Source organism: Limtongia smithiae (genome assembly GCF_038497785.1).
Source record: "Limtongia smithiae strain NRRL Y-17922 unplaced genomic scaffold V1518scaffold_3, whole genome shotgun sequence".
In the NCBI taxonomy this organism is placed as follows: Eukaryota; Fungi; Ascomycota; class Lipomycetes; order Lipomycetales; family Lipomycetaceae; genus Limtongia; species Limtongia smithiae.
This window is the reverse complement of record NW_027117624.1, coordinates 1,070,407-1,082,561: the sequence shown is the minus strand read 5'-3', so window position 1 is coordinate 1,082,561 and position 12,155 is coordinate 1,070,407. Positions and strand designations below refer to the sequence as shown.

The following is a 12,155-nucleotide window of genomic DNA, read 5'->3' as shown; positions in this document are numbered from 1 at the left end:
GAGATAGAGGATGGTAGAATTGCGCATGATATCAGGTTATGGGATCATTATTTATAAGAAAGCACACCCGCTTGCGTTCGATCATTTGTTTGCACTATGTACTGTAATTACGCAACTTTGAGTTGACTATGCGCTCTTTAATACACTTGGCTTAGTATGAGCTTTGGCATAGGATGGGGAATATGAAGACTAATTGTGCAGTAATTTAATTTCGTATCCAGCAAAATCACACACAACAGCAACTCCGCTCAAAAGAACAATAGATCTATAATAAAAATTCCAAAACAGCCAAAAAAAAAAATCTCAAAAATTCCAAAGGGTATCAAGAATCGCTCTGCTTGTCTAACAACGTGTGCATGTCCTCCTCGGTGGCGAGATCACTGCTGCTCGCACGCACGGCTGAAGCCCAAGTTTTTCTGCGGTCGACGGTGGGGAGATCGGTTGTAGGAGATGTGACTGCGACCGAGAGGCGTTTGAGCGGAGTTCGGGTGAAGCGAGATGTGTTGAGGGAGGATGGAAGCGTTGTGGCGCGTTGAGGCGGCGCATATGGTAATGTTGTGACAGTTGCAGGCGATGGTGATCTGTGCAGAGTCGACGCCCCGCCGAGGTTGTACTCGTCGTCATCAAACTGGCCTTGATCCGTTACAGAGTACAGCGACGGATCGTATTCGCGAATAAAGTCCTCGGCCGACAAACTCGTCATGCTGTTACGTCCGTCCCAAGGTACCCCGCGTCGCGAGGAGCGGGGGGGCGGGTAGATGGTCGACATTGTGGACTGGCGTGATAGTTCGGCCGCGATGTCGCCGTCTTCGGGAACTTGTTGCACGAAGTACGAGGAATTCCGCTTGTCGCTGTCGTTGACAGCGATGTCGAATGTGTGTTCCGCTTCGTCCTCGTCGTCGTAGTTGCGCGCGTATCCATGAGCTTGTGTTGACCAGTGATGCTTCCGCGCCGCCCAGCGCGCATCGTCTTCGCCCTCGGGATCATCATGCACCTGGCTAGACCAATTGCTCATTCCCTTGTCACCGCTCTCTTCTGTCACCTGCGTAGACCACATGCTCTTCCGCGATTCCCACCGCTCGTCGTCAGTATATTCCGCCTCATACTTCGCCGCCGCGTCTGCAGCGGCATTGTACTCCGCTGCCTTGAGGGACTCGTCGTTGTGCACCTGCCAAAGTGCGAGGTTGGGGTCGGACGCAAACTTGACGATGTCTAGTTGCTCAGTGTCCACGACTTCGTAGGCGCCGTCGTGGCGCAATTTGTGCGCGCGGTGGGTGCCGCGTGTGGTGGTTGAGAGGTCGGTGTCAGCGCGATGTACATCGCCGGAGGTGGCCGCATCACAGCCTTGGAAGAGGTGTTCGAGGAGCGGTTCGGCATCGCGTCTCACCATCGGCACTATGAGTTTGCGATAGAGCGAAGGGTTGCCGAATTCGATGCGCAGGTCGTCAGTGCTGATTGTGACCGTCTTCCCGGACATCGTCTCAGACAGTTTTAACGAGTCGTCGCCAACATCGTAATTCATGGGGATGTCGAATGTACGGTCGCTGTATATCTTGAACGCGATCAAAAGCGGCAGCGTCGGCGTCACCGCAAGCGCAAGCTTCCACCCGCCCTGCGTCCATGTAACAAGAAAGATAACTACGTTTCCGAGTCCGCAAGCGAATAACACGCGATCAAACAGGCACTTCCAGAACATGCCGCCACTCTCGACCTTGGTGACGTATACGTACATGAACGAATACCGCTTTATAAATGCGTCAAGGCAGAAATAGAAAGCGGTGACGACGAGGATGAGGGGTTGGATTGTCGTGAATGTGAGGCCGATAGTCGCGTAGAACAAGAGCCAGTTGTAGTTTGTCGCGAATGAGAACGGGGATGGCGCGGTCCAGTGGATCATCTTACGCGGAGTAGGAGCGAGATGACGGCGCGCAAAATAACGTATGATGAGGGTCGTGGTCTGCAGCAAGTCCATGAAGATGCCGATATTCAGGCCGATGATATACGATACCCAGAACGAGGACAAGCTGAGAATGGCAGTCGAGAGCTGACTCGCAAGATCGATCGCGTCGAACACTTCTGACGCAGTCAAATCGTCAGAGGACTTCACAAGCTGAATGATATCCGTGATCACGGACCACGCAACGCCAAACAACGTAAAGACTATGAGGTTGTTAAACACGAAAAAAGTGTACAACTTGCTCAGCGTCTGCTTTTCGCGACCGGATTTTGTCGTCGCCCCTTGCCAGGCCGACATGCGTCGCATGATGATCGGCAGCACGAGGAAGATCACGGACGTCACGATCGGGGATATGACGCCTTGGAGAAACGATTCAAACGTCTGGTGAGCATCCATAAACGTACCAAAAGCAGTCCAGAACTGGTGTGGTTAGCTTGGGCGTGGTAAAGAGAGAGTACAAGACAACTTACGGCGCCAATGCGCGAGATCTGCGAGACAAAGACGCTGATGAACGCGTTTGGAACGACCCAGGTGAAACAAAGAAGCAAGAAGAATATGTTGCCAGTATGTTGCTTGTGCACGCGTTCCGCATGCGTCAATGCCATGCTTTCCCAGAGAATATCGTCTCGATGCGGAGCGAGCTGGATTCGGGGTAGTTCAGCGCTAGCTGAAGTTCTGTTCTCTAGCGCAACCTCGTGCGCATCGCAAATGGTAGCATAGGACGCGAAACCATACGGCATTTCACGACGGCCCTCAACGCTCTTGCGGATAGCGATGATCTCCTGTTCAAGATCCTGGATACGCACAACGAGGTAGTTGATTGCGTCGACTTTGCCGCCGGAGCTGCTGCGACGCGATTCGTAGCCGTGGTCATCGCTGTAGGGTTTCATCTTTGGCCGTGTCGCGGGGATCTTGGATGGGTCCTTGAGATACTTCGCAATAACCTTCTCCAGTCGGAATACACACTGCTCTCGCCTTGTAACGAGCTTGCCGAGGTCCTTGACATCTCGACCAATGCTGACTTGGTCGAGCTTGCGATCCTTCTCACTCGGGAGACTGGCTAGCGTGCGCTCGATGCCAGCATTGTCACGATTGCGCTTGGCGAGCTCGGTGATGAGGATGGAGCGCGCATACAATGCGGAGCGGTACTCGGGCGAGGCGAAGAAATTCTTGCGCAGACGCAGGACCGAGACCGAAGTGCGCCAGAGGAAGAAAGCAACGACGGCATCGGTGAAGTATGCGAGGACGATGTGCGTGACGATTGGCGTGCCGGTGACGAGGGTGGGGGTCATGAGGAGGAAGGCATCGCTACCGGAGAGTGTGGAGGAGCTGCGGAGGGAATAGATGATGTCGACGGGGACGGCGACGGTGAGTCCTACGAAGGCGAGGACCATGAAGATGTTGAGGCACATGCGCTGGAACTTGATGTACACGACCATGTCGATACCGAGGACATTGACGAGGCGAGACTCCGGCATGCCGTAGATCTGCTTGATCCAGAGCAGGAGTGTCTCGCTGAGCCGTGGCGGGGTGAGCGAAGTATCAGCATCGTCGTCGACGCCACTGATGAGCGCATACTTGCCGACACGGGTCTTTGGTGAGTAGATGACGGTGTTGCGGGGCCGGAGGATGCAGAAGGTCGCAAAGACGAGCAGACACGAGCCAAGAGAGGTGAGCAGGCCGAGCCAAACGGCCTTCCCGGAGGTCTGCGCGTTGGAAAACGCATTCTCGAGCAAGCTTAGCAGGAGCTCGCTGTCGCTCTCGTCGGCGCGGGCGAGGAGCGCCATTGGGGGTGAGGAAGAGATTAAGCGAGCGGCGGGCGCGGAACACTCCGGTGAAGCGAGTGGCGCGCGGAGCAATTTATGACGGCGGCGACGTTTCAACACGACGCGTCACGTACGCACCCCTTTGACGCGATGTACCGCGGCTTACCGTATCGGACTAAGCATGCGGCTGAGCCGTGCTACCACGCGTCACGCACGCGTTTGAGGTGCGCCGCATGGAATTTCATTACAAGGAGGGGTTTGTAGAGTGGATTATAGCTGCATGCGGCCGCGACCTCAGCCGCTGACCAGCACCCAGAGCAGGAAGAAGATCTGGAGGATTAGCATGAAGCAAAGATTGTAAGAGCAGCAGGCAGACTTACAATGACAATGCCAAACACCTTGACCATGAGCCAGCGGTTGCTTGAGACCGAGGCGAAGTACTTCAGCAGTTCACGCTGCGCGCCGGATATGTTCACCGAGATGTCCTCGGTATCCGCGTCGATCCTGCACCCGTTAATAGGTGCTCACTGTCCGCATATCATACTGATCTTACCTCTGCACAACCTCGCGCTGCTCGGCGACCATTGTTGCGAGCTGCGCAAAAATCCCGCCCAGCTCGTGGATCGTACTCTCGATCGCCTCTATCGCCGTGTTGCGCTCATTGATGTACGTGTCCTGTTGCTCTTCCAGCAGCATCAAGCTCTGTTGTTGGTCTGGGATTGTCAAATACTCGCCGCCGGCTGTGCTGTTTTTCTCTCCGTATGGATTGTCGGGGTCGCTGCCGCTACTGCTGGCACCATACGGATTTTCCAGTCTGCTGGCGTGTTGCTTCTGCTGTGCATAAAGTGGCGACGTCAGCGCCGAGGCTGGACATAGCTAGTTAGATGGGTTCACTAGACGCAAGACAACCAAGTACCTACGGTCTTTGACAGATGCTGACGTCGAGGAGATAAACTGCTCTGTCCGCGATTTGGACGCCTGTATGTTCTTGGTGCGCACCTCGAGCACCTCGCGGAAGCCTGCGGTGACGTCGGTGAGCTTGCCCTGCAGCAGCACGACGACGTTCTCGGAGTGCTCGTCGACCTGGCTCTCGCCCTTGCGGCCCCAGTGCTTTTTGCCGGTCTTGACGAACGCCTGTAGATCTGATATGCTGTGGTTGATCTTCGCGAGGTCTTGCTTGATCACGAAGGTGAGCTCCGCAATCTCGACCGGCCTGTCGTCAAACAACGTCTTGCGTTTGGCCACTGCAGTAGTGTTAGTAACGGTATCAGCCATCGCTGCCGAATGCGGATTCCTCGGGGGAAGCAACGTACGCTGGGCGAGACGCTGCAGCTTCGCCATCGCACTGTTGATGTCCTTGCTAATAAACGCCGCGCGCATGGCGAACTCGGTGCGCTGGCCGCGGGTGGCATTGGCAGGCATCTGGCCTATCGCACTACCGGCAGGGACCGCGGGAGCGACGAGCTGGCTGCGTGCGGCGGAGGCCGTGGCGGCAGTGCGCCGCTGGATGGAGGCAACGCACGCGCGGAACTCTGGCGTGCGGTCCTGGACGGCGAGGGCCATGACGGGATAGGGGATGGGATTGAGGGAGGCGGGATGGGGGTACGGCCAGTGAAGGTGGTGGTGATCGTGGCCAGCGGAGCCCTTGCCCTACTTCCACGCAGACTCCGCGCGGATCATCACGACTCTCGTCTACGCAGCCCCCATCGCCCTCGTCCGCGGCCCGGCCCTCTGTTGCACCTACCATGGATGCGTTCTCCAGTGAGTCCGAGTGCACAAGTATGCCGCCTATCCCCGCGCGCTGGCTGCGTTACTCGCGTCCCGCTGCTGACAATCCGCAGCCGAATACTGGATTGACTGGTTTCTCGGGGCGCAGGGAAATGAGTTCTTCTGCGAGATAGACGACGAATTCCTCGCCGACCGCTTCAACATGACCGGCCTCAACGCCGAGGTCCAGTACTATCAGTACGCGATGGACCTCATCGTCGACACCTTTGACCACGACTGCGACGACCAGACACGTGAGCAGATCGAACGCTCTGCGCGCCACCTCTACGGCCTCATCCACGCCCGCTACGTGCTCACTCAGCGTGGCCTCCAGAAGATGCTCGACAAGTACAAGAACGGTGACTTTGGCGTCTGCCCCCGCGTACTCTGTCAGCGCCATCCCGTCCTCCCGGTGGGCCTCTCCGACGTCCCCCACTCCGCCCCAGTGAAGATGTTCTGCATGCGCTGCGAGGACGTCTACACGCCGCCACTACCTCGCTATGCAAATATCGATGGGGCGTACTTCGGTACGAGCTTCCCCTTTCTGCTCTTCCAGTCATACCCCCACCTCATCCCAAACAAGACCGCCCCCGAGCGCTTCGTGCCTAGCATCTTCGGCTTCAAGATGCACGAGCACGCGCGTATGATGCGCTGGCAGAACTCTCGCAGGCTAGAACTCCAATCGCGGCTTTCCCAATACGAGGACGATGAGCTGCGGCGGAAAAAGCAATAATCTTATCCTCACCTTCAACGTCTAGTCTACTGTACCATATATTAAGGAAATTCGGGGTTCTTCATTCAACAACTACTGAAGTAACACTACTGGCGAAACTGCGCGCAATTTACTTCTTCTCCGGCGCGGATGTAGGGTTACTGCCGGAGTTGATTTTGCCGTAAATGCCCATGCCGCTCGCAATCCAGCTACCCATGTCGCCCATTGACGAGGGCACGATAATCGTGTTCGACTCCTTTGCGAGCTTGCCAAATGCCTCGACGTACTTCTCAGCAATTTGCAGGGACATTGCGTCCTGGCCCTTGGGAGACTCAAGGATCGCCTCGGCCACCTTCTTCAAGCCCTCAGCTGTCGCGTTCGCGCGCAGCAGAATGCCCTGAGCCTCACCGGCAGCTCTGTTAATAGCCTCCATCTTCTCAGCCTCGGAGGCTAGAATCACAGCTTCGCGCTGACCCTCCGCAATGTTGATCGCCGACTGCCGCTGTCCCTCAGACTCGAGGATCTCAGCGCGTTTCGAGCGCTCGGCCGACACCTGTCTGTGCATGGCCTCCAGCACGTTTGCAGGCGGGTGGATATCGCGGATCTCGTAACGCAGGCACTTGACACCCCACGCCTCTGCGGCCTCGTCGATCGCCTGCGTGATGTGTGCGTTAAGTGCCTGCCGCTCCTTCAGCACGTGGTCCAGAGTCAGCTGGCCAATCTCGCTGCGCATCGTAGTCTGCGCGAGCTGCTGTACAGCGTAGTCCGCGTCCTCCACCCCGTAACATGCCTTGTACGCGTCAAATACCCGCATATACAGCACGCCGTCGAGCTCCAGAGTCACATTGTCTGCAGTGATTGCGCTTTGGCTGGGGATCTCAAAAGCAATTTCCTTCAGAGACTTCACGTACCGGATCCGGTCCAAAAACGGTATCAATATCGCAAGACCTGGATCAAGAATCCGGTGAAACTTGCCCATCCGTTCAACTACCCACGCCGTCTGTTGCGGCACAAATCTGCACAGCATCAGTTTCACTTTTTTCTGTATACTGCGCCTCCAGTTATCCTCTTACCTTATAACTGTGTTCGCTGGAAGCTGCTGTGACTGAAAAAACGTCAACCCGCTCCCGCCTCCTGAGCTGGCCCGTCGCGACGAGATGTATCGCATGCCACTGCTACCAGCGCCCGCAACCATAACTGTATTCCGTCCGCTGTTATAGGCCATTGCCATTGTCGCCGAGTTCGCGGCCCGCAGCACCGACACTGTCCGTCCGCGCAAGTGTGATGACAGCATGTTCTGGAGGAATCCAAATGTTAGCTGCTGGCCTGGTATTTGCAGGTCAAAACATTCAGAAAGCAGGTGACTGAAATAACATACGCTGTGAACAGTATATGCTAAAAGATGAGATATTATGCTAGTCCGTTGACTATGTGCACAAAGTACGTTTTATAGATGTGGGTAATACATACAATGTTCATTAGGAACCAACCACTTCTCCCAAGTTCGGCCACAGAACCCTAACCCTGAAAGCCGGAGATCGCCAATTTGTGCGGCGTAGTAGGAGTCATGTTTATTGCAATTGGCTGACTGGTCACAGAGTACAATCGAAGGAGTTTAGCAAGTCCGCATTATAAATGTGAAGAGTGTAAATGGCAGCAATGAGAAGCAATGAATTAGCGAAAGGAGAAGGTGGATCGGAAGTAACAGTGAGTAATAAACCGATTTTAAAGCTCATCTCGATAAAATCTAATTTTCTCTCATTTTTAGTGTTTGAACTCTGATATTTCCGATGTTTCAAAAATTGCTTTTGCGGCTAGTCAAGCGTTAATTTTGTCAAAAAATTTTGAGCGGGCTTGTATGGCACAATGGCAGCGCGTAGGATTGCAGATCCCGAGGTCGCCGGTTCGAATCCGGCTACAAGCTATCGTGATTTTTTTTAGCTCTGCCAGTCACGCATCGTACTGAATTGTACTTTTTGCATCCGCGCGACGCATTACAAGGTAGTTGGTTATCTATATGATACATTATTGAAGGAAATGCAGTTATAAGTACAAAGAAATGAAGTGGATACGTACAAACAAAATACAAACAAACTATGCTCCAGTCGATTGCCCGTTTCGGCCACTGCCTGCTCCCCAGTTCATATGCGATTCTTCACCATCACTAGCCTCCAGTATCTTCCCATCCTCGCCCTCCTCATCTTTCGCATCCCGTAATGACAAGTACTTCTTAAACATGCCATCGACCCACCCGTTCTCAAGCTCCACATTCGACAATGATTCCCTCAATGTTCGTCCGGAGTTGTCCAGTGCCGTTAAAAACCGAGCAAGCTCTTTGCACAAGTCCCAGTCATTCTGTGTCATTGCTGCGGAGAATAATCGTACAACATCGGAAAAGGAGTCATCGAGCTGCTCCATCGTGTGCAGAATGAGTAGGTATCCCCCCGCCGTCTTTAGCCGGCCCTGAGTCATGCATTTCTCAAACAAATCTTTTGGGTTCCCGGCGACAGCAAACAAGACATGCCATGATGCCATCTCTGTTTTGCGCGTGCATCCAACGATCACGTCCAACATTTCTGGGAAATACTGAAGAAACTTGATTATCACAGGTAGAAGTGCTGTTTCCGGTGGCGGAGCGTTGTCGGCCTCGGCGTCGAGAACGTCATGAAGCATCATCTCCAACGCGTGTCCAAAATATTCCAAATGTGAAAATGACTTCGCGATTTTCAGTGCCTCGGCTTCGTTCCCTGATGCAAGGTAGTACCGTAGCAGTCGATGTATGAATAGACTTGTCCGCGTACTGTTCATCAAATAGGAAATGTGTGCGTTCCGTCTCTGTATCAAGTTCGACTCCAACCCGATCATGATACCTTTGTCCATCAAAAAACTGAGGGGATAAAAATCGACTGGAATACGGATAGGTTCAAGCATGCCATCTGGCTTTGATGACGCCGATGGCGAGAATTTCAACTCAAGCCATATTAGTACATCTGCGCCATCGAAAGCCCATATACTGTTCTTCAAAAGACCGCTTGTAATAATAACAAAGTACTCCACATTTTGGTCCAAAATTTTTAGGTCGTACTTCAAATCAGGTGAGTCCTTTTTGCTTGGAGCAGGATATAAGACCACAAGTTTTCCGTCAACAAGGAATATTATTGTCGCAAACGACATATCGTCGACTGGATTTCCGTTTTCTATGATTCATATGAGAATTAATCGAAAATTAATAGCATGTCGCAGCCACTTACTTGCTTGCTCCTCGGGTAAGATCCAATTGATTGCTCGAACGCGAGCAGGTGCATGAACGATGCCGTTAAACGACACCTGTCCGACTAGCTGCAGCGTAAACTGGTATGCATTGCTGTAGATCACAAACTGATACACGACGTTGCTGTATGTGTACACTAAAAGGGAGTCTCCAACCAGCGAAATCAAAATGATTGGCGATGGAATCTGTTCGACATGGAGGACAAACAAATCGTCCAGATCACGGTCTCTCGAGTACGCCCGTATCTCGTGTGAATTGCGGTTTGTAACTATACCCGCAATCAAAATGTTATCATACCAAAGCATTCCACCAGAGACTGAAGCGTCGTCCTCGTTCTGATCTGTAAACACGAACCGCCACCGGCCGGAATATACACCATAATGCGCAAACCCTCGCTTACCGGCGACAGCTATATATCTTCCATCTGGTGATATAGCAGCCTGTTGAATAGGCCAGTTTGCAGTCAGATAATTATATGGAATAGGAATTTCCTGCCATAGAATTGCCTCGTGTGAAATAGTTGTTAAATCAGACTGGTCTTGACCGTGGTACAATAGTAACCGCTCATTCGTGAATAGCAGCGTACGCATCAGATTGCCAGCGTTGTAGTTCCCACTCAGTGACCATTTTTTGAATTCCATCGTCCACAAGTTACTGCTGCTATATGGCACAAGAATTATCTCACCACCATTTGATGTCCACAAAACATCCTTAATTCCCTGAAGCCACGGCTCTCGCGGAGATTTGTCGTCCTCGGAGAGAACAGAATGTGCTTCCAGTTTCCCGTAGACTGAATACACAGCCCAGCCACCTTTGTAGCCAACAAAGACTGCGTATCCGTCCGGCGACCATGCCACAGACGTAACATCGCCAAAAAAGGTGAATGGCAGCTTGATAGTCCGCAATAATGGAATGTGTCCTTTGTAATCCCTGACGTTGTAGATATGAACATGGCCACTATCCCAGATCAGCATTACGTATCGTATCCAGGGAGGAATTAATAAAACTTACCCTTTTGTGCCGACTATTATCAGACTAAACCTCGGGTTTATCGCAAGCTGAGTTGCAAATCCACTTTCGCCGCTCTGCTTTCCAGGCGCAGCCACATGGAAGCAGTAGCCACTAAATGTTTTTGAACTCTTATCCGTTTGTGAGGCTGGCGTAGAGGAAGATGAGGTTATTGAGGAGAAAGTAGAGGCAGCGGTCCGGTTAAGAACAGCCCAGCAATTCCCACTACTGCTGATCCAGCCATACAGACCCATGGCGCGCTCGAATGTTGCGTACGTGATTTTTTCGCGATTTTTAAACCAATCCATGTGTGTTAGTAGCTCTGTCCGCGTCTGAGAGCCGTCTCTGGCGTCTGCTACCCAGCGGATAAATTGTGCAGCCGGTGGAGACGACGTGAGGACCAGCAGCTCGTCTTCTAGAGCAATTGCACTGGATGAGAGTGATATGTTAGCGCAAGCTCTGCGAGGCAAATTGTAGCAAGAACGCACCTCTCAATGCCGGCGTCGACCTTAATGACCATACGAAATCGAATTGAGTGCTCCATGACGCCATTCTCTTCACCTGGTCCAGGTAGTACAAACGGAGGAGCCAGCGCGTTATCGAACGTGAATCTGGCTACTCGTTCCGCGCCGTGTTGAAATGAATATGTGATAAAGTGCCCATGTTCTGTTTGAACGATGATTATCTGGCCGTCGGGGCGGATCATTAGGTCAATGTTGGGGCCGTGTGATTCCAGCGAGCTTTCCGTCCTGACTGTCGCTGTCACTGGGACAAATGGTCGAATCTGGAACACATAGAGCGCATTTTTGGTAACTGCTGCGATGTATCCACCGAGATGCGCACCGCGTATTGCAATGATTGGGTTCTGTTGCGGGGTGTTGTCGTAGGATGGCGACGAGCCACCGTCGGTGGCTGATTCGAGCCGTGGCAAGCTGAAGACCCGGGGTGTTGACACAGGCCAGTACATATCGCCAGAATGCCAAAACAAAAAGCACGATATGGAGTGGGTGAATGTCCTTCAAGGCATTGGCTTGGGCACCTCCTGCGCGATAGCGTCTATTGTTCACAAATCACCAGCATGAGAAGAGACCGCCGGATTTGGCGACAAGGAGAGGCTAGCAGGACGGGACTTGCAAGTACGTACGCGGTTGTCGGTTCGAGGAGGTCAGTCGAGAATTTCTCGAGCGATATATCGAAACACTCTAATTTGCAGTGAACTTTGCGACCTATGGCGCTTCGCTGGCGATTCTCGAAGGGCTTGGAGAGTGAGATGAAATCTAGATGGACTTCCCAATCGCACTGCGCTGAAGCCATTCCGCCAATTACATCGTCAAGTATAGCTGCCGCGGAGGCCAGATTTTACAGGGACGTTGATTACTAGAGTCGTTATACAACGAAGTTGTCTATGTCTCCGTCTGTGCAATGATAAATACGATCCTCCCGTCGTGAAGGGCAAGCCTGGCAAGATATGTTATCGAGATCCGCTTCACGTGTTAAGGTTATCATCCTCTAGACTCCAAATATTTGAAAGATAGCTTGTTCTCCACATATTATCTCTCATTATACTTGCCTGTTCGTTGAGGCAGTACTCAAACGCCAGAATTGGGAGCTGTTGGACTATCCACGAAAATAAATTCGCAATGCCATCATCATGGTGATCACCGCATAATTCAC

The 12,155-nt window shown here is 52.7% G+C and overlaps 5 protein-coding genes across 5 annotated transcripts; 1 reads left to right on the top strand and 4 right to left on the bottom strand.

Moving 5' to 3' along the window:
• Window positions 1-91: 91 nt before the first annotated feature.
• Window positions 92-3,966, bottom strand: V1518DRAFT_414099 (uncharacterized protein). Its single transcript, XM_066903471.1, has 2 exons — window positions 2,428-3,966; window positions 92-2,377 (listed from the first exon to the last, which is right to left on the bottom strand). The coding sequence occupies exons 1-2, from the start codon at window positions 3,742-3,744 to the stop codon at window positions 323-325; spliced, it is 3,372 nt and encodes a 1,123-aa protein (XP_066760928.1). The 5' UTR covers window positions 3,745-3,966; the 3' UTR covers window positions 92-322.
• V1518DRAFT_414098 (t-SNARE) lies at window positions 3,967-5,325 on the bottom strand. Its single transcript, XM_066903470.1, has 5 exons — window positions 5,037-5,325; window positions 4,644-4,967; window positions 4,277-4,589; window positions 4,104-4,227; window positions 3,967-4,053 (listed from the first exon to the last, which is right to left on the bottom strand). The coding sequence occupies exons 1-5, from the start codon at window positions 5,284-5,286 to the stop codon at window positions 4,018-4,020; spliced, it is 1,047 nt and encodes a 348-aa protein (XP_066760927.1). The 5' UTR covers window positions 5,287-5,325; the 3' UTR covers window positions 3,967-4,017.
• A 16-nt stretch (window positions 5,326-5,341) lies between these two features.
• Window positions 5,342-6,428, top strand: V1518DRAFT_414095 (casein kinase II, regulatory subunit). Its single transcript, XM_066903469.1, has 2 exons — window positions 5,342-5,502; window positions 5,565-6,428. The coding sequence occupies exons 1-2, from the start codon at window positions 5,469-5,471 to the stop codon at window positions 6,221-6,223; spliced, it is 693 nt and encodes a 230-aa protein (XP_066760926.1). The 5' UTR covers window positions 5,342-5,468; the 3' UTR covers window positions 6,224-6,428.
• On the bottom strand, window positions 6,265-7,663 carry V1518DRAFT_414093 (uncharacterized protein). The gene is made up of 3 exons (XM_066903468.1): window positions 7,581-7,663; window positions 7,276-7,499; window positions 6,265-7,218 (listed from the first exon to the last, which is right to left on the bottom strand). Exons 2-3 carry the CDS (start codon window positions 7,494-7,496, stop codon window positions 6,333-6,335), a joined length of 1,107 nt encoding a protein of 368 aa, XP_066760925.1. The 5' UTR covers window positions 7,497-7,499; window positions 7,581-7,663; the 3' UTR covers window positions 6,265-6,332.
• A 544-nt stretch (window positions 7,664-8,207) lies between these two features.
• V1518DRAFT_414092 (RIC1-domain-containing protein) lies at window positions 8,208-11,895 on the bottom strand. The gene is made up of 5 exons (XM_066903467.1): window positions 11,626-11,895; window positions 10,970-11,537; window positions 10,485-10,910; window positions 9,454-10,430; window positions 8,208-9,399 (listed from the first exon to the last, which is right to left on the bottom strand). The coding sequence occupies exons 2-5, from the start codon at window positions 11,446-11,448 to the stop codon at window positions 8,297-8,299; spliced, it is 2,985 nt and encodes a 994-aa protein (XP_066760924.1). The 5' UTR covers window positions 11,449-11,537; window positions 11,626-11,895; the 3' UTR covers window positions 8,208-8,296.
• Between the last annotated feature and the right edge of the window lie 260 nt (window positions 11,896-12,155).